The 24,831-nt window shown below is 36.8% G+C and overlaps 4 protein-coding genes across 4 annotated transcripts; 2 read left to right on the plus strand and 2 right to left on the minus strand.

The window, feature by feature from the left end:
* The first annotated feature begins 1,376 nt into the window (after positions 1–1,376).
* Positions 1,377–4,658, plus strand: LOC145567802 (metal-nicotianamine transporter YSL1-like). Its single transcript, XM_081627184.1, has 8 exons — positions 1,377–1,731; positions 1,875–2,269; positions 2,380–2,552; positions 2,666–2,760; positions 2,919–3,053; positions 3,142–3,331; positions 3,425–3,542; positions 3,642–4,658. The coding sequence occupies exons 2-8, from the start codon at positions 1,900–1,902 to the stop codon at positions 4,571–4,573; spliced, it is 2,013 nt and encodes a 670-aa protein (XP_081483310.1). The 5' UTR covers positions 1,377–1,731; positions 1,875–1,899; the 3' UTR covers positions 4,574–4,658.
* A 1,998-nt stretch (positions 4,659–6,656) lies between these two features.
* On the plus strand, positions 6,657–10,429 carry LOC145567803 (metal-nicotianamine transporter YSL1-like). Its single transcript, XM_081627185.1, has 7 exons — positions 6,657–7,168; positions 7,261–7,433; positions 7,525–7,619; positions 8,497–8,634; positions 8,736–8,925; positions 9,100–9,214; positions 9,357–10,429. Exons 1-7 carry the CDS (start codon positions 6,805–6,807, stop codon positions 10,289–10,291), a joined length of 2,010 nt encoding a protein of 669 aa, XP_081483311.1. The 5' UTR covers positions 6,657–6,804; the 3' UTR covers positions 10,292–10,429.
* A 139-nt stretch (positions 10,430–10,568) lies between these two features.
* LOC145567804 (protein HLB1-like) lies at positions 10,569–18,311 on the minus strand. The gene is made up of 14 exons (XM_081627186.1): positions 17,759–18,311; positions 16,412–16,522; positions 15,697–15,766; positions 15,323–15,436; positions 14,670–14,753; positions 13,836–13,886; positions 13,623–13,652; positions 13,431–13,493; positions 13,249–13,314; positions 12,926–13,054; positions 12,483–12,518; positions 11,743–11,862; positions 11,070–11,255; positions 10,569–10,930 (listed from the first exon to the last, which is right to left on the minus strand). The coding sequence occupies exons 1-14, from the start codon at positions 18,112–18,114 to the stop codon at positions 10,820–10,822; spliced, it is 1,527 nt and encodes a 508-aa protein (XP_081483312.1). The 5' UTR covers positions 18,115–18,311; the 3' UTR covers positions 10,569–10,819.
* Positions 18,312–20,229: 1,918 nt separating this feature from the next.
* LOC145567805 (rab GTPase-activating protein 22-like) lies at positions 20,230–24,733 on the minus strand. The gene is made up of 5 exons (XM_081627187.1): positions 24,042–24,733; positions 22,966–23,101; positions 22,792–22,841; positions 21,841–21,894; positions 20,230–21,751 (listed from the first exon to the last, which is right to left on the minus strand). Exons 1-5 carry the CDS (start codon positions 24,218–24,220, stop codon positions 20,521–20,523), a joined length of 1,650 nt encoding a protein of 549 aa, XP_081483313.1. The 5' UTR covers positions 24,221–24,733; the 3' UTR covers positions 20,230–20,520.
* Positions 24,734–24,831: the final 98 nt, after the last annotated feature.

The raw sequence follows: 24,831 nt of genomic DNA on the forward strand, positions 1-24,831 counted from the left end.
TATTCATTAAAAAAACTTGTACACCTTAATAAGGTTGTGTATGTAAATACGCAATTTGAAGGGTATAATTCATAATTAGCATCACACTATTCATAAGAGACATTTTAAACTTTTTATAAGGTAGGGATTCGTAGTGTAAATAAAGAAGGGTGGGCCTCCATTGCCGTTGGATCCAATCGGAGCAATTGGCCTTTCCTATCCAATTGCTGCAATTAGATTGGTCCATGTTAACGCTCTTGAAAACCAACAATATATTTCTATAAGACAAAGTAAAGGTAACTATGGTCTTCCAAGTGTAGGAAAATCTTAATCAATAATGGAGCACTCCTAAAAATCAAACTAAAGAAAATTTAGAAAATATGTAAAGGATACAAAAATCATCTAGAATGAGTACTTGTCTTATCAACAATCAAGAATTATCTACAATCAAGACAACATTGAAATTTTTTCTTTGAGAATTGATGTGTTGATTGCAAAGTTGCCAAAAGAATATGGAATACAATGTAACTTTTAAATTTGGTCCATATATATGAATATATGATTGATATCTAGCAATAAATACGAATAACGTCTAATGGCCTATATAAAAAGGCCAAGAATGTGTCCCAAAATTTTAAAAAAAAAAAAAAAAAAAGCCAAGAAAATGTAAGCATTGTAAAAAAAAAAATTTAAAAGAGAAAAAAACACCAAGAGTTTGTCCAAGCCATTGATAGTGGAAGAGTGTTCATTTGAAGTAACAAAAAGGTCTAGTACATGTGAAAATGTATAATTCAGAATCTTGATTAATTTAAAAATTATTGACAACCACAAAAGATACATGACATGTAACTTAGTTATAGTGTGTATGCTTATCTTTGAGACATCACTGTCATCTTTTGTTACATTACATGATTATTACTAGAATTGATCCTGTGCTTTTAGTTGAAGATGAGCCTAATTATTATTGATTCTTCATGATATTAGACGAAGATCTTTCACTACTACTCCGTAATGAATAACCATTAAGGGTAATTTAGGAAGGTAAAAAGTTTGATATTCAAAATCAAGAAATTAAACAAACCTTAACTTAAGATGGTTAAATCTTAATACGTATCCACACAGTGATATTTTAAAGAGGCGTATACTCCATAAGTCATGACTCGTGGGATGGACAATTGCGACCCTATAATATTATTCCACAGTATCTGTAGAGATGTGATGACCTCTAGTATATAGTTTGATTTGAAGAATTTGACTAAAAATTGTGTAAGTTGATGAGTATGAGTGTGCTACATTTGTTCGATTATTCTCATCCAGCCTTATCTCGTGCTGGCCACACTCCTTTGTAACCACACGACAAAATATCCCTATTAAGCATATAATTCCAACGTCAAGTCTATACATGAGTTTCCTAGGCAACTCTCTTCTAAAACCAAGAATATTGCTATAATTATAATGAAATCTTATACCAACTAATCTAAAAATTATCTATAAGTTGATATAATCGTCAAAGAGCAATAGATTCACATAAAGTTATTGTATTTTAGGACAGACAAAAGGAACATTATTCATGTTTGCTTAGTCTTAGCTTGCTGATTCAAGAACTTAAATACTTTGTAAAGTGGGAAGGTTGGTATTCTTTAGTGATCTTACCTTCCTTAGCTGCATTAGTGGGTAGATTTGATCGACGAAGAGGAAATTAATGATTGATTACTTAGGACGTGCCTAATTTGTCATCCTAATTCTGTTAAGGTATGTAAGAATTGTTTACATACTTTATTTACCTTCAGGGAATTTATGACATGCTCTGAAGTTTGATATATGTACTGCTGTATTGTATATTAGTAGTAGTTTTAAGTAGTGTTGTATTTGAAGTGTGTTTTTTGTTTCTTCAGTGAATTGTGTACTGTTGAGAGGAAAATGATACATCAAATGGGAGAGGAGAAAGAAGAGAGAGAGATCACGAGGGAAGAGGAGATTGAAGGTGGATTATCAGATGATGCAGTAACACTAACAAGACTGCAACCATGGAATAAGCAGATTACAGTGAGAGGAGTAGTGACAAGTGCAATCATTGGCGCGATTTATAGCATCATTGCAATGAAGCTCAACCTTACTACTGGTCTTAGTCCAAATCTCAATGTCTCTGCTGCTCTTCTGGCCTTTGTTTTTGTTAGGAGTTGGAACAAAGTCCTTAAGAAATTCGGGTTTTCTCCTGTACCCTTCACTAAGCAGGAAAACACCATGATTCAGACTTGTGCAGTTGCTTGCTATAGCATAGCCATTGGAGGTTCAGAAACCCCCCACTTTCTGCCTATCTATTATCTATGTTTATTGCTGTAACTCGAATTCAGATATATGATCATTCTGTTGTGCTTTCCCCCATGCTTTGCTGAACAGGTGGATTCGGGTCTTACCTTTTGGGATTGAACAAGAAGACCTATGAGCTAGCTGGAGTTAACATGGAAGGGAATTCTCCAGAAAGTTACAAGGAACTAAAAGTTGGCTGGATGACAGCTTATCTTTTCCTCGTCTGTTTCGTAGGTCTCTTTGTGTTGATCCCCCTAAGGAAGGTAAGAAAAAGGTTCATTTGTTTTGGTGCTTCCATAGAAGTTGTTAGCTTTATATATTGTATAATTTGTATCTGACAACGCGTGCTTATGAAAGCTAAACTTCGTATCTGCAGATACTTATAATCGATTACAATTTGGTATTTCCAAGTGGTATGGCAACTGCTGTGCTCATCAATGGATTCCATACAAGAGGAGATAAAATGGCAAAGTATGCACATAACTCATAACTCAAGCGGCAAGTTGCTTTATGCTTTAATAATCTTAGCAGTTATTCTTTCTGTAGTCTAGCGGAATTGTAGAAATATATTGAGCTGTGCTTGATTCCTAAGGGAAAATACTCACAGGATAGGTTCTAATTTTGTTCAGGAAACAGGTACGCGGATTTTTGAAGTACTTTTCGCTGAGCTTCTTTTGGGGTTTTTTCCAATGGTTTTATACTGCTAAAGAGAACTGTGGGTTCATTCAATTCCCTACCTTCGGACTGAAAGCTTGGAAGCAAACGTAACCTTCCTGCATCATATCTTACAGCTCAATAATCATATACTAACTACTAGGATAAAAATGTTGATTATGTTGCAAATTTGTGCAGATTTTACTTTGATTTTAGCATGACTTATGTGGGAACTGGGATGATTTGTTCTCATCTTGTTAGCTTGTCTTTGCTGTTTGGAGCTATTCTTTCGTGGGGACTGATGTGGCCTCTCATTAACAAGCAAAAAGGAAATTGGTTCCCTGAAAGCGTATCAGATGAAAGCATGCAGGGTTTGAATGGCTACAAGGTTATTAAGCTGTCATTTCTCCACCTGAACATCTTCTCTTTACTCTTGTCATCGTGTTGTACCTTACTCTTCAAAGAAACATGTTTTTGACAGGTCTTTATTTCCATTGCTCTCATATTTGGAGACGGGTTCTATAACTTCTTCAAAGTGCTGCTTATCATCCTCATAAATGTTCGTGGTAGAATGAGACAAAAGGCCGTCCTGAATGCAGGTGACTTTTCCGCTTTTCTGTTGTAAATTCCTGACATGTCTTTATAGATTATACTCCATCTGATTGAAATGAAAGTGCATTGTTTTTTATTTGTTGCAGAAACAATTGGTCAAAGCAAAGCTCCTAACATCGAAAGGCAGAACGAGGTGTTTATCAGGGAAAGCATACCAATGTGGGTAGCAGCCAGTGGCTACCTCTTCTTCTCCACTATAACTGTCATTGCCCTCCCAATGTTGTTCCCTGAAATAAAATGGTATTATGTTATCGTAGCCTACATTCTTGCACCCGCTTTGGCCTTCTGCAATGCCTATGGAGCTGGACTAACAGACATGAACATGGCCTACAACTACGGTAAAGTAGCCCTATTTGTGTTAGCTAGCTTAGCAGGGAAAAAATATGGTGTAGTGGCAGGACTTGTAGGTGCAGGGGTCATCAAATCAATGGGCCTAGTTTCTTGTACATTGATGCAGGACATTAAGACAGGCCATCTGACATTATCATCACCGCGATCAATGCTTATCAGTCAAGCCATTGGGACAGTCATTGGATGTATTGTCACCCCTCCTAGTTTCTTTCTATTTTACAAAGCATTTGATGTGGGAAACCCCAACGGCGAATATAAAGCTCCTTATGCTTTGATATATAGGAACATGGCAATCTTAGGGGTTGAAGGCTTCTCTGCTTTACCACAGCATTGTCTGCAGCTTTGCTGTGGTTTTTTCGCGTTTGCAATATTTGCTGACTTAATTAGAGATCTATGTCCTACAAAGATTGGAAGATGGATGCCACTTCCTATGGTAATGGCAGTGCCATTTCTAGTAGGTGGATACTTTGCCATCGACATGTGTGTAGGGAGCTTAGTGGTGTATGTGTGGCATCGGATTAATTCAAAGCAGGCTGATCTGATGGTTCCGGCTGTGGCTTCTGGTTTGATCTGTGGTGAAGGACTCTGGTCTCTTCCTGCTTCATTTCTTGCTTTAGCCAATATTAATCCTCCAATTTGCATGACATTTTTGTCTTCCAAGAAATAGAACATTCTGTACTAGGAACACACACAATTTTGTTTTTTTTTTCCTTTTTAACACTCACAATAATGTATACATTTTCTATTCAGAATTTTAGATGCAGCACAAAATGCATTGATGATTTCTTTATGCTAGCTAAAGGATATGTTTAAATTCAACGGATTTATCCTTCATGATAATTTAGGAAAAAATATACTCCTTAGTAAACTATTCATCCCTTTGTCCATAGATTAATTTTTGACGAGGAGTATAACAGGGAAGGGCGGGACGACTACCGTCCTGACCATAATAGTTAGGGTGATATATATATGGACCTTTATAATCCATGTTTAAATCTGACATAAAATACAATATGAAAAGTTGTGTAATCTTATCAATGTATATCCCATGTAGGGATGGCAATCCAGTCCGTATCCGACCCTACTCTGCCCCGATCCGAGGTAAAAAAATCCGCTCCGAGTCCGAGAAAAAAGTAATCCGAGTTCGACTCCGTTAAAATAATCCGACTCCGAGTCGGAGGAGGGTCGGAGTCGGATCCTAAAAAAAATCCGAGAAAAAAATCCGACTCCGACAAATGTCCGACTTTGACGGATTATCCGACTCCGACTCCAATAGATAGTAGATTTTTGTGTGGGTCATGGTGGCATTGGGTGTGGGTTGTCAAGGCCCAAATAGCCCAACATCTCAAAGTATATTAAATAATGTAAAAGAAACTCGGAGTCGGATCGGATCGGAGTCGGAGGTCGGATATTGAAGTCGGAGTCGGAGTCGGAGTCGGATTTCGGAGTCGGATGTCGGAGTCGGAGTCGGATGTCGGATTTAACATCCGACTTCTTGTCGGATCGGAGTCGGATTTAGCATAATCCACTCCAAGTCCGACCCGTTGCCATCCCTAATCCCATGCATATCTCCTACTATCACTCTTTGTAGTACTATTGACTACTCTGATGATCTGATCTGTAACAATAGTGTACGCATATAAAGTAAAATCTCACCAAAAATCTCAACAATCATATACTTACTCCATTCCACAAATATTGCAACATCTGCACTTATACACTATATTTATCATGCTTGTTTGACCACGTATTATAATTGATATATTAAGTAAAATATATTTATTTGATCCTGTTAGATTTGTCTCATAAAATACTTACATAATATCAACTTTTTATTAATTTTACTCTTATATAATTATAGACATTTAACTTATAAAATGTGCTTTGACATGCGTGATTTCATCATCCTTGTTGCGTAATATTATTAGAATGGAGGAAGTACTATACGTAGTAGTACAATTTTATCCAATCATTAAAGATGCTGTACAAATGTATAAAAAGCAAAAAAAATACTTGAGAAGACAAACTTAAAAAAATTAACCACACAAAATATAAAAACGATCTATTTTATTAAGAGATTGAGTTTTCTCCATATGCCTAATACTCCTTTCGTTTTTAAATACTTACTCCACTTTTCTTATTCGATCAGTTTTTAATACTTACTTCATTTCTTTATTTGGAAAATTGTTACAATATTTAATTCATTTCTCTCAACAACTTCTATTTTTTATATTTCATTAATTTCATATTCTTTATCCTCCAACTCTCTCAACAACTTTTACTTTTTATTCTTCCACCTATTCCATAACCTCCATATTTATTACTTTTTTCAATTTCTTCTAAAATTCCGTGTATGGAGAAATAGAGTAAGTATTTAAAAATGAAAGGAGTATTAATTCTTATCTTGGTAAACGAACGCGGAACAACCCCATCAAAATAATTTAAACACAGGAAATAAAGATGAATTAGGTATCATGCATAAATTATTTTGATAAATACAGAGTATCCGTATACCGATATACACCATCTATTCATTCCTCAAAGTGTGCACCATGAGGTAAGAAGCCGGAATCATGTACATAGCAGCTGCGGAATACTCCGTAGCAAGTTGCAGAATTATCAACCGCTGATACAGCACACTGTTGAGTCAACTATACAACAATACTTGACATGTGGATTTGAATTTTGATCCTATCATAATTTTCTGATATTTTCCCAATTTTACAATTTTATAGAGTTGAAAAGTCACCAAATCTCACATCATAGTCCTTTTGTAACAAAGTTGTTATACATATACTCCATATTAGTAGGGGAGAATTATTGCACAAAACAAAGTCCAAAAACTCCCACTCTTTTATCACTCATATTTTCTGATCTGACCAACATCACTCAGAAAACATGGGGGATGAGAGGAGGGCAGAAGGCGAGATACAGCGGTTGGAGGTGGAGGAGGATCAACATGAGGAATCCGAATTCGACTCGAGGAAGAAAATCCCACCATGGAATAAACAGATTACAATACGAGGTTTGGTTGCAAGTACAATCATAGGTGTTCTCTATTGCATCATTATAATGAGGATAAGCCTCACTACTGGTCTGAGTCCTAACCTGAATGTCTCGGTTGCCCTTCTCGCGTTCATTTTTATACAATCATGGACTAAGATCCTTCAGAAGACCTCGTTTTCGTCTGTGCCTTTCACTAGACAGGAAAATACCATGATTCAGACTTGTGCTGTTGCCTGCTACAGCATATCCATTTCAGGTCTGAAAATGTAATGCTGTCATTTTTGTTCTCAACAACAGAGTCACTTAGCTCATTAGTTATTCTTTGTTCAACATTTGATTGTTTTGCAGGTGGATATGGAGCTTATCTGTTGGCACTGAACAAGAAAACATACGAGCTTGCCGGAGTAAACACACCAGGGAATCACCCAGGAAGTTATATGGAGCTAAAACTCGGTTGGGTGATTGGTTATAACCTGCTTGTCTGTTTTGTTGGACTGTTTGTGTTGATCCCACTTCGGAAGGTAAATTTTCTTTCTTTCACACTTAGTTACTTGACTAAATAGCGTGGCGAAAATGATCCCTTCTCTGATGTTCAATCTTGATGTCCTGAAGATATTGATAGTTGACTACAAATTGCCCTTCCCAAGTGGCTTGGCAACTGCTGTTCTAATAAATGGATTTCATTCAAAGGGAGATAAACTGTCAAGGTATATCATCCACCATCTCTTTATGTTTGGCAAAATTGAAGGTGTTATTTTGGTGAAATTGTTAGGTGTTCATAAAAATGTTTTGAAAGTCTGAAGTAGCTCAATCACTTTCATGATTGATACATCAAACCGCCAAAAATAAAAAAACAAGAAAGTTCTTGTCAGTTGTCACTGCTTGTATTTATTAGTTGGCACAAGAAGTACCAATGTACTTGTGCTTATCTAAATAAACATGAGGCAAAGCGTAGGTAAGGCAAAATGGTCAAGTGGTGACCCTCAACAAGGTGGAAGGGGGTGGTAAATCTCGGTTATTAACTACTCCGTAAGATTATGGGCATAACCTCTATAAGATGCAGAGGGGGGATCACAAGGGGACCGAACCTTAACAATTTGCCCTTACCCCTCCCGGAGAAGTAGAAGCCATCCACATATAGTGAAACCCTTCTCTCCGGCAAAATCTCTTCATCTTGGCCAGATAATACTTATTTTGTAACTTAACAAGCTTCAGACTTAAAAAAGAATGCAATGTGGATGGACTTCAGAGTCCACCCCCTATGCATGATATATCATCCTTCAATGTACAAAGCATTGTCCCAGATTTCATCAGATTGTGAAACCTCATGAGCATATTGGAGAAAATATTATTTTAAATATTTTGAAGTCCTCTTCACCCATTGACACGCCTAATTATGAATACAGAAGTTAAAGTTGTTCAAGGTTACAACTCTGTTATACCCAAGATTACGCTCATGAAGCAGGATCTATTAGTATAAATTTCGCTGAACAAAGAAATCAATCTAAAAGTATCCGAACATTTTATTAGTTCAAATCAATTCTATAGCCTAGACTGTATCAAAACTTTGCACATTGTTCCCAGGAAGCAGGTGCGAGGATTCATGAAGTACTTTTCATTCAGTTTCCTCTGGGGTTTTTTCCAGTGGTTTTTCACTGGGAATGCAGGGAACTGTGGATTCAGCCAGTTCCCGACTTTTGGCCTTCAAGCTTGGAAACAATCGTAATTTCTTTCTTCCCTCCTCAAACTAGAAATCCTACTCACAATACAACCACATTCCTGCTTTGACTTGCCTGATTTACTTTCTGCACATATTACTGCAGATTTTACTTCGACTTCAGCTTGACTTATATTGGCACAGGGATGATTTGTTCTCATCTTGTTAATTTGTCTTTGCTTCTGGGAGCCGTGATCTCATGGGGCATTATGTGGCCACTCATCAGTAAACTTGAAGGAAATTGGTTCCCTGCAGATTTACCAGGTTACAGCATGCAGGGACTCAGTGGCTACAAGGTAACTTTCTCTGCCACGGCTCCGCCCTAAAAACTAAGTAACCTCAAACATCATACACCTTTTAGCATATGAATCCTCAATTCCAACTGATTATTTTCCTGAATATTTAGTAGGGAAACATCAAGAGGTTCTAGACTATTCCATAACTGATCTCTAACAGGATAATTTCTGCAGGTATTCATTTCCATTGCCCTCATTTTTGGCGATGGGTTATATATCTTCCTCAAAGTAATTTATATCATCATCAAAAACATTCATGATAGAACAAAAAACCAGACCCCCAATAAAGGTAAATTTTATTTTAAGAAGTTCACACTTCTTTAATACAAGTCCCTTAATTTTGTGTTAAAAGTAGAAAATCATCTGTACCAATCTGTTAAACCCCCCCCCCCCCCCCGTTTTAATGCACAGAAGATTTGTTTTTGTTGCAGATGATAATAATCAGAACACAAATCCTGATCTCCATAAACAAAATGAACTTTTTGTAAGGGAAAGGATTCCAATGTGGATTTCAGGCGCTGGATACATCCCCCTCTCCATCGTCTCCACCATCGTGATTCCTTTTATGTTTCCCCAGATTAAATGGTATTATGTCATTGTAGCATATATTCTCTCTCCAATTATATCTTTTGCCAATGCATATGGAGCTGGTTTAACTGATCAGAACATGGCATACAATTATGGGAAAGTTGCCATTTTCATCCTGGCTGCCCTTGCTGGGAAAGACAATGGATTGGTAGCAGGGCTTGTAGGCTGTGGTGTCATCAAGTCAGTTGCCTTTGTTTCTTGCACTCTAATGCAAGATTTCAAAACAGGCCACATGACCCTATCATCCCCTCGCTCAATGCTCATCAGCCAAGCGGTGGGCACCGCAATTGGATGCATTGCAGCTTCTCTAAGCTTCTTCTTGTTCTACCAAGCATTCGATGTGGGAAATCCTACCGGAGAATACAAAGCACCTTATGCCCTAATTTACAGGAACATGGCAATTTTGGGGGTTCAGGGATTCTCGGCACTTCCTCAACATTGTTTGCAGCTCTGCTACAGGTTTTTTGCAATAGCAGTAGGACTAAACCTGCTGCGAGACCTACTACCATCCAGGATTGGAAAATTGATGCCACTTCCAATGGTTATGGCAGTGCCATTTTTGGTGGGGGGATATTTTGCAATTGATATGTGTGTGGGAAGTTTGATAGTCTTTACATGGCAAAAACTTAACCCAAAGAAGGCTAAGTTTATGATTCCAGTTGTTGCATCAGGTTTCATTTGTGGGGAAGGGATTTGGAGCCTCCCCGCTGCTCTTCTGGCTTTAGCCAAAGTTAAAGCTCCAATATGTATGAAGTTTTTGGCTTCCTCGGCCTCCTAGATGAATATTTGTAGGCTTTTTAAAAATTTATTTATACATATAGACATTTAGTTTGTAACAATGGAGTGAATCAACTCCAAACATTAGATAATTCTGATTTTTACACTAATGTTATATTTGTTGTGTCTCAACTCAGAATTCTAAGACATTCCATTTCACCAAAGCACATTGAAATTAATTTGGGGATGATACCATGAAAAAAAAAAATTAAAATTAAAAAAATAAATAAATAAATAAAAACACAAACAAACTAGAAGAATATGCCACAACTCAAAAGTGAGCACCAAAAAAATTCCTTTATAAACTAGAAAATCAAATGAAAATTCTGCCCATCACAGGCTACACGAGAGACATATATTTGGCGAAATTCTAAGTGCCAATTGCTACACAAGTAAAATTGATTTCCCCTGGAAATTCTTCATAATATACATTAGTTTGTGTGACCAAACAAAGCTATGCTACACAACCCAATTAAAGGGGAAAATAAAGCATCCTGATAATACAATTGATACATTTAACATAAATTAATCATCCAGTGATTACACCAGCCAAAACATCACTCTTACCTCGAGCAAAAATTGTGTATACTAAACGAATTGCATCCAGCCAACCATCCAAAGATTCCCATGAGTCAGCTACCTAAGATGTCCAATGACAAAATAGTAGTCAGTACCGTGTTATGATCATAGTTAAATGAGCAACTCGACTCGTGGAGAGGGCAAAAGAACTGAGAGATGCATGGAAATATCAAATATAAAAGATGAAGGAAGTTTCTAACCAAGTAAACAGGTCCATGTACAGTGTCAATAGAGAGTCCAGCTCCGGGTGGCAAAGTAAGATCAGCACATGCTGACACTGAAACAATATCAGGAATGTCAACTTTGACAGCTTTATTTTTAGAATTTGCTGCATCTCCTGGCTTGCCAGAAAGACTTTGTCGTGATGTCTTCGGTTCAGGTACAAGCTGCATAACAAAATGATGGTTCAGTGAGAACTATTACTCTCAGCAAACCATAAAATGGCACAATGGTTAAAACTCTCAACATATCTTCATAACCCACACCATAATCCCATAGCCTGGGGTGAAGTGCCGAAGAGTATGTCATATATCTCCTCACATAATGAAAAAAATTCTCAGGGAACAACAATCAACTTTAGATATGTATGTTTACAGCAAAAGAAAAAACTTAAGAAATATTTAGAGACTAATGGGCATTCTGTTTCGGGAAATCCCAACGTCAAATATAAACAAGTTTTACAAAACAGACAGCATTTGGCTATATAATGCTCTAAACACAATGTGACTGAGACATCAGATATGTTCAAGCAGAAAGCATGGAACCTTATTTTTATTATGAGCTACTAATTCAGCATTATTGCCAGTCTAAATTCCAGAAATGGCAAGGCAAACATTCACTTTACTTCCCTCAACCAAGAGACATTTAAATTACCTGATAAAGGCCCTCATGGTTAAGGACAAATTGAGTCCGCTTCCAATCACTGTGGGGGGCAATTGGATTGCCTGGTGGAGGTGCTGTCAGATATCCCACTTTAAGATAGGGCAAAGGAAGCTGTAAAAAAAGAAAATAGGTTTGGATCATATTATGACAGAAGATTAAACACACAGAAAAAAGTGAAGCTAGTGTTAATATCAGGGAGTAAAACAAACAGGTGAGTAGCCCATCAATTCGACTTATCCCTAACACGTATCTCAAATTCTCAGGTCATTAGCTTCAGCTCTCACACTCCTTTTTATCACAGCCAATCTTACGTTACTGCATAGAAATGCATTTTTATTAAATCTGTCTAAAACAACTCCCCTTCCTTGATATACTACATATCTCATAAAAGAAAGAAGTGAAAATAAATCTATCAACAAGCCATAACCCAATTGTCCCTAAACGGTTGCGATTTTCAAGAAACATCTCTGCTTTTCCCTATTTTGTTACTCTTCACATCCAAGAGAAATACTCTGGGGATTTCCCTAAACATAGAGTATTTGGTAACTTGATTCAAATATAGGGAATATCTATTGAGGGGAGGACAGAGAGTCAGTGTAGCATGGAAAGTGAATGGAATTTCAACAAAATGGAGTAGGAACTCTGATAACTCTCACAGTCAACTTAAATGGTGAATGTAACTAGAATCCCAAACATTTTCAATTATGTTTACGCAAAACAAAACCTCTTACCATAGAACGAACAAGCCTCAGTGCACTGCGGTAAACCTACAAACAGAAGTGAAAAAAACTGTCACAGTTACAATTCAACAACGAATTATGCCAAAGAGTAAATAATTATAGTGTCACTGGTTGCAACAGGGATACATGCTACTATGCTAGCTTAGCACAGCAATTGTGCGAAATAATTGTTTCTAACATTTCTCCATAAACATAAAATATAATTTAGCATCCTGATTATATAATACACCAGGATGAAAAAGATGCAGGGCAAGAGCCCAATAGGTACAACAGACAATAACGTACTCAGAAATCCTGCTAAAGCAAATCTAGGAAAAATAAGGTATATGCATCCATAAGCCATCATAAAGAACAGGAACCTCTCAAGGTGATAAATAATGAGAACCCTTTAAGAAAGTGAAAAAAAGAACAAATCAAAATTGCAGAGGGCTTACCGAGTAATTTGGCTTCAATGCATGAGCAGCTGCAATATAGACAGCACACTGACTATACAAATCATTAGGTGAAACATCATTATGGCTGACTGATCCCCCTATTCTTAGCAAGTCCTCAGCTAAACCATACTGCAAAATCATAAGATCATACATAACTTGCCCATTCATACAGTAGGCTCACTGACCGTGTTCCTTTTTTATGCAAAGACACTGACCGTCTTCCTTTTTTATGCAAAGAAATATTGAGATAATAATAAGAGAGATGAAAGCAGCATTAGACATGCAAAAGTTGCTAAATCAAAAAAGATTTATCGAGGACAAACCAAAACAGTGCCAAGGTTGTAAATAGCCCTATGAAAGTCAAACTGCAATTGAATTGCTGCCCGGAACTGCATTAGGTGTAAAACAGGGAATCAATATAGTGACAAAGATTCAGTAATATTCATAAATCACATAACTAAAATCACTAGGCTATCTTGGGTTCATCCAAGCAGTATGTTTGCACCTTACTAATTGCTGTCTTTACAATGTTATGTTTTTCCTTAGCAGGAACTATTGCACTGAGCTCCTGTATCACAAAAATAACGAGTAGTAAATACCAAGGTCTGTGAGCATCATATTGCCAATACCATTCTACGGCATAATATTATCCTTTAGTTACTTCTCACTGCTCATATAGATAGATGAAATACATTACCTGCAATGCTAGTCCCCAGTTGTTAAGTGCCTGAAAAGGGAGAATGAAATTATCACACTAATGAGTTCCGATAATAAATAGAAGATATCCTAAAAACAAATAATTCAATGTTACACACAGCAAAAAAAAAAAAAAAAAAAAAAAAAAAAAAAAAAAAAAAAAAAAAAATACTTTTCTTCGCTGAATATAAACCAAAACAAAAAGGCAATTTACCTGGGGACTATTCCAATTCAACTGGACGGCTTTTCCATAGTACTCTGTGGCCTGAAAAGCAGACAATGAGGTCAGCAGGTTACTAAATTAATCAGTGATGCAAAGAAGAAGCCCCCCACCGCTTCAGAAATTTATGGCTGAGACGGCCTCTGGAAACAGTATGACACATTGATGGGCTAAAGGACAATCACAAAACACAAGAAGAATTTAAACATGATAACATGACCAGAAATAAGCACTACAGAGTCCAGACCTTTCTCCAAAAATTAAGTGTTTGAACTTAATCCTAAACTAGCTCAAGAGAGAAAAAGGATTTCGAAGTTGCAAAAAATAGACAGAAGAAAATTTTTGCAAGGGTGTGTAAATCTTCAGGAAAACCACTTAAATATGTACAGAGTAAGAGTATCAGGATGTTGTGGTAGGGTGGAATGCAGATTATAATACTAATTAATTGTACAGAGCAAATCTGCATATTTCTTAGTCCACCAGTAACAGAGTTGAATTAAATATCCATAACAAGTCTATCAGTGTATAGAGCTAGAGTTCAACTTAATTGCATCTTCAAAAATTGGAGATTAATGAAAGCCAAATGCCATGACAGGCAGGGTGTTGTTTTCTTAACCATCAGACGATCAAGATTACATCAACCATGGCCAAATAATAGTATTAGATAGAACAGACATTCACATATACAGATGACAAAGCAACAAAAGACATTCACATATACAGATGACAAAGTAAGTCAATCAGTGTATAGAGGAAGCAGACTGTACAACAGGCATTCACATATACAGATGACAAAGCAACTATTTTAAAGATAGAAAGCTATTGCACCTGCTTCCACAAGTCTTCAGCCTCCTTTGTACGACCACGCATTCTTGCTCGATCAGAGATAGCAATGGCCCAATTATAGTATGCCTGCATGACATATTGATAGATTAATCAGCATGGTAATACGTGTAGAAACTATAAAGAGAGATGAGAAGAGATAAATATGTTATCAATCTGATTATATTCTACTCAATGCAAAGTTACAATTTATAGAAATTAAAATAACAAACTAAGCCTAAGACCTAGAGATAATCCCATCCATGATCAGCTAACATAAAAATAGGCTACATACCCCCACTACTAATAACGTACTCTTAATTAGTTAAGCATCCTATGCTTTAATAATGACTAAGTAAACATAACAACTACTCCTTATGATTAGCCATTACTATTTTGAATCAGTCAACTAACAATACGTTGCTCTAAAATAGTTCTGAGAGACCATGTCTCTTACTTATATGATTGGTACAGAAGCTGCATAGCACAAGCCACTACCAGATCCAAAATTAGGGTGAAAGGATACATAATACCACATTATCACCAGTCCAACACCACCACCCCCAGTGCAGAGCACGTTAAGTTTGAAAAGGTGGAATCAAAACCTAGTGACCTAGTAATCACAGCTAAATATCACTTAATAGAATATGCAAACATACATCATGAAGGGTGGGACAAAGACGAGTAGCTTCCTCGTACTTTTTGCAAGCCTCCTCGAGCAGTGCATCTTTAGAAGGTGAGGCAGAGTCAGGATCAACATTATCTGCACTTTCCTGAACACAAATTCACAGAGATCATCAGAAAAGTAACTCAGATCTAATGCATCCCACTCTTGACTTAAAAGACAATATGCTTGCATATTCAACTCATGGTAGCATAGCCTTTGACTCCTTGTCAATCAAATATTATAAAGGGGAAACAAATACAACTCAAGATATATAGTAACTCACTATCATGAATTGAAATGCTCAAAAAGAAAACAATGAAGCAGAAACCAAGAGAAGAGAGAGTGATTTAAGGATCAAATTACAACCTGAAGTACCAAAGCCCAATTGTAAAGGGCATCGTAATCTCCTGAATTTTTCTCTATTGCACTAGCATACCTGCAGTGTAGTCAGAATAAGATTACTATACCACTCGGGAGCATGGAATTAAAACTCAGCCGTTCTGTTATATAAGAGCCGTTATGTAACGGATTTTGGATTTGCTGTTCCACAAAACCCCGTTATATAACACCGCAACAAAAATCACATCTTTCACCCCGCGTCATCCGTTCCGTAATGGTGACTCGCCGCATAAGAACGTTTTTAACCCGTTACATCCGTTAAATGTTTTAGTAATTGATTATATAGTCCATAAAACATGCTATTTAGTAAATTTTTGTTCACAAAATATGTTACCTGCTTTTATTTTAATAAATATGGTGATGTTATGTTCAAAGTATACTTATTTAACTTAAAAACTATAAACACCACTTAAACACATTAATGTGAATTTGCATTTGCCGCAATCTGTTTTTTTCATCCATTACAAGCCGTTCCCGCGGCAACACAACAGTTACCGCGATCACATCCGCAATTTTTTTTTCATGCTCAGAAGTACAAATTATAGAGATGAGAGAAGGTTCAAATTCGCCCTAAACCTGTCTACATCACCGCATAAAAGGCCTTTGCATGGTACAAGAGATAAAAATATATTCATCACATCAATAGTAGCTCTAAGTAATCTACAAGAAGAGCATAGCTTACCTCCTGGCAGCATAAGTAAGAATCTTTTGGCGAGATCGACCTTCCTCATCAACACCCGTTACACTGTTGATAAGTTCCATAGCAGCATGGTTCTGGTACGAACTATCTTCACTGATGAAAACAAATTTTTGAAATTCTCAGCTCCATAGCTATTGATATTTTGTATGCTTAATCTTATAGAATGAGTACGTAGCCACAATATGTCTATTAATCTAACTCATGCAAAGGCCTTTAGGGTTTAGGAATTATTTGTTTAACATAGTGTGCATGAATAGGAAGAAGGGGAAAGAAGATACGGGGCCAGATGAGTTTTGAAACAGTGTTTATTGTAATAAATTACTTCATTAGGTGATAAAAAAGAAACAAAAAGGCAGTAAACTGGTAACTACAGGTCTTTCAACTGACAATATTAGGCCTAATATATGGTGCAAATTTTAAAAGTTGCATCCTTCATGGTATGCAAATGTGCTTCCTAGTCAGCAATCAATACAAGAAAATAATCCTTTCTTTTTTATAACCTTGCACGCAGAATTCTTTGCTACATGTAAAAGAAACATCAAACGTTAAATTAATCCCCCATATCCGTTAAGCAGCAAACGATGGAAGTCACTCCATAAGGCCCAATCCCATCACAAACGTCTGTGGAACACCAACATTTTGTCTCCATTGACAGTTTTGGTAACCGTGGCACCAAACCAAACAGTCAACCAAGCAAAGCAACCCCCACCCCCACAACACACCCCACCATGAAAGGTTGGGCTCACTGTAGGACATGAGCACATTCCCTAATCGAAGATGTCATCAACTGCCCCGCAAAAATACCTTGCTCAAAAAATCCTTGAGGCAGAACACTTCCAACATCCTACAATAATATGCTACACCTGCCTTTTATCAAGGTCTAAACTCTGAAGTTGTTATCTTCGACCTTTAAATTCTCAAAAGGACACACTCTTACTACTCCATATTCATCTAAACATATATAGTTTCTCAAAAAAATAATCATCCACTTCCCAAATAGGTAACACCAATGATAAAAGTTAACAAGGTTCGACCACCAAAGTTAATTGCAACCAATTATTTCAGAACCGAAGGACATAAATATCCTAAATTCAACTTCTGATACAATGCAGATATCAGGGATATGATCAATAAGCTGAATTCTAAGATACCCTAGCAAGATTACAGTTTCCAAATTAACTGATGAATAATCCAAAACTAAGACAAATTCCCAATATTCCCAGCAAATCAATTACAATTCCACTATGAATTACGTTCCGAAACCATATAATATAATCGAAATTAAACCAGCATAACACTGAAAAATCATAGAAAAAGAAAGAAGAAAACCTAAGAGGAGAGGCAGAATCAGCAGCAACAGGAGTAGAATTGTTAGAAGTTCCTTGATCTCCCTTCAAACCACTCAACAATTCTCTCATCGTAAAGGTTCGACTACCTTCATCCTTCTTCAATTCGGGTTGACCCGATGATTCGTCGTTTGATCCGGAAGGAAGAGACTCGGGTTCGGGCACCTCGTGTTTCGGATCCTTGTCGGAAGCAACAGGCTCAAGTATGGCTTCAACGGCGTCGTTTGATTGCTGAATGGTGTCGTTTGATTGCTCAATGGCGCCATTCTCCTGCGGATCTGTAGCAGGTTCTAATGCCGTGGGATGGTGTTCGGGGGATTCTTCTGAAGGTACCGCCATTGTTGAAAGCTTCGAGATTTGATGGAGTTTGGTGATGGAGAAGATGAATGGGAAGAGAGAGAAAGATGGAAGGAGAAGAGAGGTAATGGTGAAGTTTAAATATGGTGATGTGTTTGATTTGTATTAGAATTTTACAAGGTGTAGGAAAAGGAACGAGATCTGGAGTAGACTGTTTTCTTGGCTTTTGCACTCACAAAACTAACATTGCAAGAATATGTGCTTCAAACACAAAAAAAAACTTAAAGATGGATCTTAGTTAAAAGATGGGCATGGCCAATTGGCCAGGTTGCACCACAGCACGAGGGCTCAACCAGCTGGTTAGGCACGACGTGAAAATAAATTGTTACGTCACTAATCATTCACAAGACTATTATGACATGAGAGACACATTGATGGGTCATAGGTCGTGCATGAACATCATTTTTAAAGTTAAATACAAACCTGACATGAGCCCAACCAACTGGCTCACTTACCTTTAGTCTATATTGAAGTCTATTGGCATGACATTACAAATTAGTTAGGCAGAGACACTACAATTATGAAAGATTGGCACAAGTGGCCCATCAATCCATCATGACTATTTCTTGACCTATTTTAAGCACGACTCGCTTGAGTATAAGGTATGCTGATATGACATGTAGGCATACACGACATAGTCGTGCCCATATTTAGGGTTTGTTAGTTTTTTATTTAGGAAACTATCGAGTGTTCGTATTCCTCTCTCTTCGTATATATAGTTATTAAAGAAGAGAATCATAAAGATTCGAGCCAAATAATTTTAACAAAATAAGTTTAGAAAAAACAATTTCAAATAAGATAAGATGACAAAATAATACAAGTATAAAAAAGTTTAAACAACGTAAAATAAGTTCAAAATACTTAACAACATAAATTTGGACCAAATAAAATAAATTACTCATACAATTATACAATATAAACCTTTTATTTTTATTTTTTTTTTGAGGGAAGTGAATACAAACATTTGTTATCCATAGCTAATTTTCTCGGTTTACAAAATAAAACCAATTTCCACCAGGAAAATGACTATTTAACCCTGACCTCCACCCCCAGCAGGCCACCACCACTGAACTCCATCAAGCCAACAGGCCCCATCACCACCTTCACAACTAGTCAAGACTCAGGGAGGTCAACTCTTCATTAGTTGATCATTGATGGGAAAGTGACTCAAGGTCAAGAGAATTCTAACATTAATCCACTTGCAATGTGATTCACCATATTTGGAATTGGGATAAGGGAATAGGTGGTGATGATAGAAGTAGTTGATGAGCATATCAAATCATGTAGGAAGCTCATAGTTTAACGAATATATCGTATTGTATGATCGAATAAGAAAGATGCTACTCTATAATCACATTGAAATTATTGGTTTAATACGAAATATAAAGAAAATTACACAAAGTTACTCCGTATGATACTTTTTTTTCTCACCACAGAAAATTAGTGCATTAGTTAATTGTACAAAAATATGCAAAGATCTTTAGCTATAAACACATGACAACATGACAGATTTTGATTATGTGGTGAATGTGATGAGATTCTTCGACAACTACCCCTATGTTGCAATGAGACATAATTCAATTGTTTATTCACGTCCTTTTCAATTTGTTTGGGACAAGATTTTTCTATAACTTTGACTCTTTGAGCAGTAAAAAAAAAAAAAAAAAAAAAAAAAAAAAAAAAAAAAAAAAAAAAAAAAAGGGTAGGCAGTCCGTCATTTTTATTCATAAAAACAAATACTCTATCCTTATCTGTTTATCAAGCAACAAAAATTATCTTCCCAAGTATTTTTTATTTAATTTATATTGTTTGACCTTCCCTCAGCTTATTAGCATGAAGCATCATGGTATTACTAGTTCAAAATATAATACTATATATAGTTTTGGTAAGAGTTCAAAAATGATCATCCTAAAAATATTATGCAATAGAGATTATAGACTACTAAGTAGATGATTAGATATAAATGGAGTCCATACTCTTTTACTTGTAAGTGAATGCATTTTAAGGATTTCGGACCGAATTTTAGAAATGTTGTAGACGGTTAGGTGCTAGTTCGTCCACAGAAACAGGTAAAAGTAAAACCAATGGGTCAAAGAATGTGGAAAGACTACAAAGCTTACCAGTTTCATGGATTTTGGAATTCCGCCTCCATCGCTCAGTTGAGCGCGGGCAGTATAACATTGACATATTCCATACTTAGGGTAGCATACAGAGGTGTATCAGTTATGAAGTGCTTTTCTTTCCAAAGCATCATCTAGTGGATACATAAGTCTACATTGGTTAAGGGGAGATCCCCTAACCAAAATAGTAAAATACAACAAATAAATCAGGAAAAGAAAAAATAAAAAAGAAACAAAAACAGTGTCCCAAACCCAAATTAGGGTGTAGTTATATTTTGTCATGCAAAGTCACCACCAAGTCATGAGCATCATCCAACAGCTTCCAGACATCCAAATTCCCGGCCATGTTATTACATTCCCTTATTATTTCATCCATGCTGTCGTATTTCTCTAATATTAGTTTCCTTCTCTGCAGCACACATGCTGCTACAGCGTAGAGAAGTAGATCGTCAGTGGGAGGGGCTCTCAGCCGCATTTTCCCCCATGCTGACTTGCTGATCCCGGCCCTGATTGCAGTCTGATCAGCCCACATAACCTCCCAGAGACAAAGTGTCTGCTCAAAAGTCAATTCTCTCCGAAAGAGGACCACTACCATTCTGTACAAAAAGAAACAGTCTTCTGCTTGAAGCTTCTCTAAATGTCTATAAAGATGTGAGTCTTTACACTTGATGATCTTGGATATAAGACCCAGCTGCCTTCTAATCCCTACCTCATCAAGCCGGAAGTTGTGCCTTGCTTTTTTCATGAAACCAACAAAGCACCAAAACGCCTCATGATCCTCCTCTATGACTGATATGATTGGAGAGAGAAGATCACTCATCCCTTGGCAGTAGCCAGTCTCGGGATCATAAAGTGCGTAAGCTTCGAGTATAGAAACGAGACGAGTAGCATGGTATATCATGCATGGTTCTAAGTGATCGTATTCCTTCAAGCCAACTTTCTCAGCTTGTTGTACAGCCTTGGCTTCTGAGACTGCAGCCTGAGAGGGGCTGTATACAATCCATTCAGGATTTGCTCGAAGAGCATCAACACGGATAATCCTCTGCCATGTGGCAAAATCTTCAGAAGAGCAAAAATTCAACCCACCCCCGGTTTTTGAAGGAGAGGAAATTGTATTTTCATTCAGATCGTTTCCTTCAAATTCTTCAGCGCTAAGAAAAGGTACACTGTCAACTTCAGACGACTCAGAATCAGATGTTTCCGAACTGGCGCCAGAACCCTCTTCACAGGTCAACACAATCTTTTCAGCTTCTTCAAATGAAGTGACAGAGGGTAAAATCTCAGGATCCCAGATAGGTCCATCTGAGTCTGAAGGGTTATCCCCGCCATTTGAAGATCTTGCACTGCTTAGGTCATCTGAATCAGGAGTGTCCGAAACTTGGCTAAAAAAACCACCACTACCACCATTGCTATTTCCACCAGTATCATTCCCCTTGAAGCTTGCAGCACTGCGTCTTAGAATTCGACGACATTGTTTTCGCAAGTTTTCATATTCTTTCCTGATCAGAGGCAATATACATCAAGCAATGAATCCATGAGCAATGTGAAGATAAAGGAGAATATCACAAATACAAAGGATGCAAAGTACCTTTTCTGGTTTCTAGCAGAGTCTCTTTCCTCCTTCGTGCTGTTCAAGTCATAACTGCTCCAATAAAAAGGAACTCAGTGTTACTAAAACTTCAAAGAAAAACCAGCATAAAAAAATTAAAGCCACAAATTTGAAACACATAGCATAGCACCAAATCTCTACAACCAACTTCAAAGAAAAAAAATTAGATAGCTATGCCAAGTCAATGGAATCAAAAGAACAGCCTCTTTGCAGTCGCTGAAATTTAATTAAGGGAGTCTCTTTACAGTTGTGCACTTAAGGAGTCTTCGTAGAGGCATATAGGTCAAGGTATGGTGTAATTAAGATACAGCAAAAAAAAGTAACTTATTAGTGAATCCACCTAACGCATAGAAACTATAGCTAAACTGTAGCCTTGAGCACCACTTGTACAACAAAAGATTTTAAATAGCACAATTATTGCGAAATAATTTCTAAAAATACAGAAGAAAAAAAACTGACATATTACTTCTTTGGTATCAAAATTACTTGCCAAATTTAATTATTACACTCACTACAGTAGTAAGTTAAATCTTAAGAAATTTATTTTTGACATTAACCTAGCACTATTGTTTTCATACCATAACCAAAATACATATTTGATTTGACTGATTAACAGTCAAAATTAGCGAGCTTTAACCAGCAGACTCAGATATCAGGGAACAATAGGATTACATGACAATATGAACATGCGGGAATCTATAGAAATAATCATGAGCAGCACAAGGGTAAGAGTTGCTTGGAGACACAGTAAAGTGCTTGTTGGTAGAGACATAATTAACATAGACATTGATACAGCTTTTTTTGCCTTGTGGGGACATAAATCAGATACAGTAATTAGTTATGAAATCAAATCAGGTAAAAGGAAGCAATCCTGAGGTTAATACAAAAAGTGAAGACTAAACAATTGACTTCTAGCCTATCTATACTTACACTCCAAGAAGAAAGGGCCAAACTTCTGCTCTGATATTGGGATCTACACCCTGCAACAATGATAAGAAACATGAGCATTGTGGGAAAAAAAATATATATATATCACAATGCATTTCAAAAATGGAGCTGAAATTAGCACTACAACTTCATCCACTGACTAGGCAAATGACTTACTCCGCTTCTCACTCTCTTCAAAAGCTTCACTCCACCATTGGTCAATTTACCATCTGGTCCAAATAGATGTTTCCATTGCTTGGATAGAAGAGCACGTTTTCTCCTCCGCCTAGACCAAGGAGATTTAAGACTTAACCTGAACATACAAAAGACACAAAAGAATCAATAAAGGTTTGAACTTAGCTTCAGAACACAAACATTACAGAAGAAACAATCACTCATGTATCAGCATATCTTACCCTAGAATAAAATGATTTGCAACTATATTTATCCACATCCAAAAGGAGGACGAACATTTAAATTATGTTTTCTAGTACTTAGAACCTAAGAAGAATTGTTGATTTGTCCAAATAAGATACATCAGTGTTCAATCCCAAACATGTACGATTCAACAGCGGTAATTTTGTAAGGTGAGGTGGTGCCATGGTGGATTGGTGGTGGCATTGAAGGCATTGGCACGGTGAGGGTACAGTCAGAATGATTAACGCTCCATATACATTTCCATACTAAACCCAAAGCAGAAGTCTTTCATAGGAAAATCTTAAAGCTTGAGATACACAATGATAAATTTGGTGAAGTTTGTTTGTCAAACATTATTTGACCTTCTAAGAGTGATAGTTCCAACTTCCAACATCTTTGAATTAGTCTTGTGTAGATATTCTCATCCACAGAACGGGTCAACAACGAAAGATTAGATCTTAATCACACTTGATTATACTAGGTTAAATATCAAAGCACATTAACAAATTTTGCCAATCATCCCACATTCCCACTCAAATACTACACAATAAAACCCGAGAAATCTTTAATTTCGTGAATATTTATGAAAATAATAAAAATCTATAAATAGAAAATACACATAGGTGGGAATTAAAATGGTCAAAATTTGGCAGCGTAATTGAAACTTATATCTAATAATACTAAGCTCATTTCCAGAAATTAAACGGGTCAACACGAAATGAATTAAAAACAACAAAAAATTGAAGTAAGCAATTCAACTGTAAAGCAAAGCAATTAAGTAACAAAATTCCAGATCTCGATCTCAAATCAGTAAAGTAAAGAAAAAACAAACTCACCGATCACTAGAAACTGGGGAAGAGGAAGATGATGAAGAATTAGTAACTACGAAAAGCACCGATCTCAAGTGAATCCAAGAAGAAGAAGAAGGCGACGGCGAAGACGACGACGAAGACGACGGCGTAGAAGTATGACTTCGCCGGAGAGATCTCAACAAATGTTTTTGTTCCGAAATCATATCTTAATCTTAATTACTACTAATCAAACTCCTAATTGAATAATTATACTCTCTGATTAACTTCCAAATCTGGTTTATCTCCAAATAATCGATGATCAATTCAAGAGTGAAAATGGAGGCGGCCACGGCGTTGCAAGCCGTGGCCGTCACAGGAGGAAGCTAAGCCAACATGATACCAAACTGTAACACTTGCGCCGCCGCCGTTGTCGCCGGAAAAGTTGAAGGGTTGAATAAAGGAAGAAGAAGGAGGAGTAACAGCATGTGAGATGGAGAAGGGTAAAATTGTCAAATTGTTGTTGAAATTAGCATAGTGGGATTGAATCACCACCATCACCAACTGAAAAAACCCAACCTTCTTGTTGTTGTTCTTCTTCTTGTTCCTTCCAAAGTACCCCAACTACCCTTTACTCACTTTCTCTCTTTCTTCGCTTTCTCTCTTTATTTCAATTATACTGCTATTTCTTTCTCTCTCTAAACCACTATTTTTTTAATTTTTTTTTCTCTCTCTATTTCCTCCCCTGTTAGTTACTACCGTAACGGCGTTACTACATATTTATATGCGGTTTGCCCGCTTGGAGAAGCGTAGGATAAGACCGATATGTCTTGTATAA

This window comes from Chenopodium album, chromosome 11 (genome assembly GCF_948465745.1).
Source record: "Chenopodium album chromosome 11, dcCheAlbu1.1, whole genome shotgun sequence".
NCBI lineage: Eukaryota > Viridiplantae > Streptophyta > Magnoliopsida > Caryophyllales > Amaranthaceae > Chenopodium > Chenopodium album.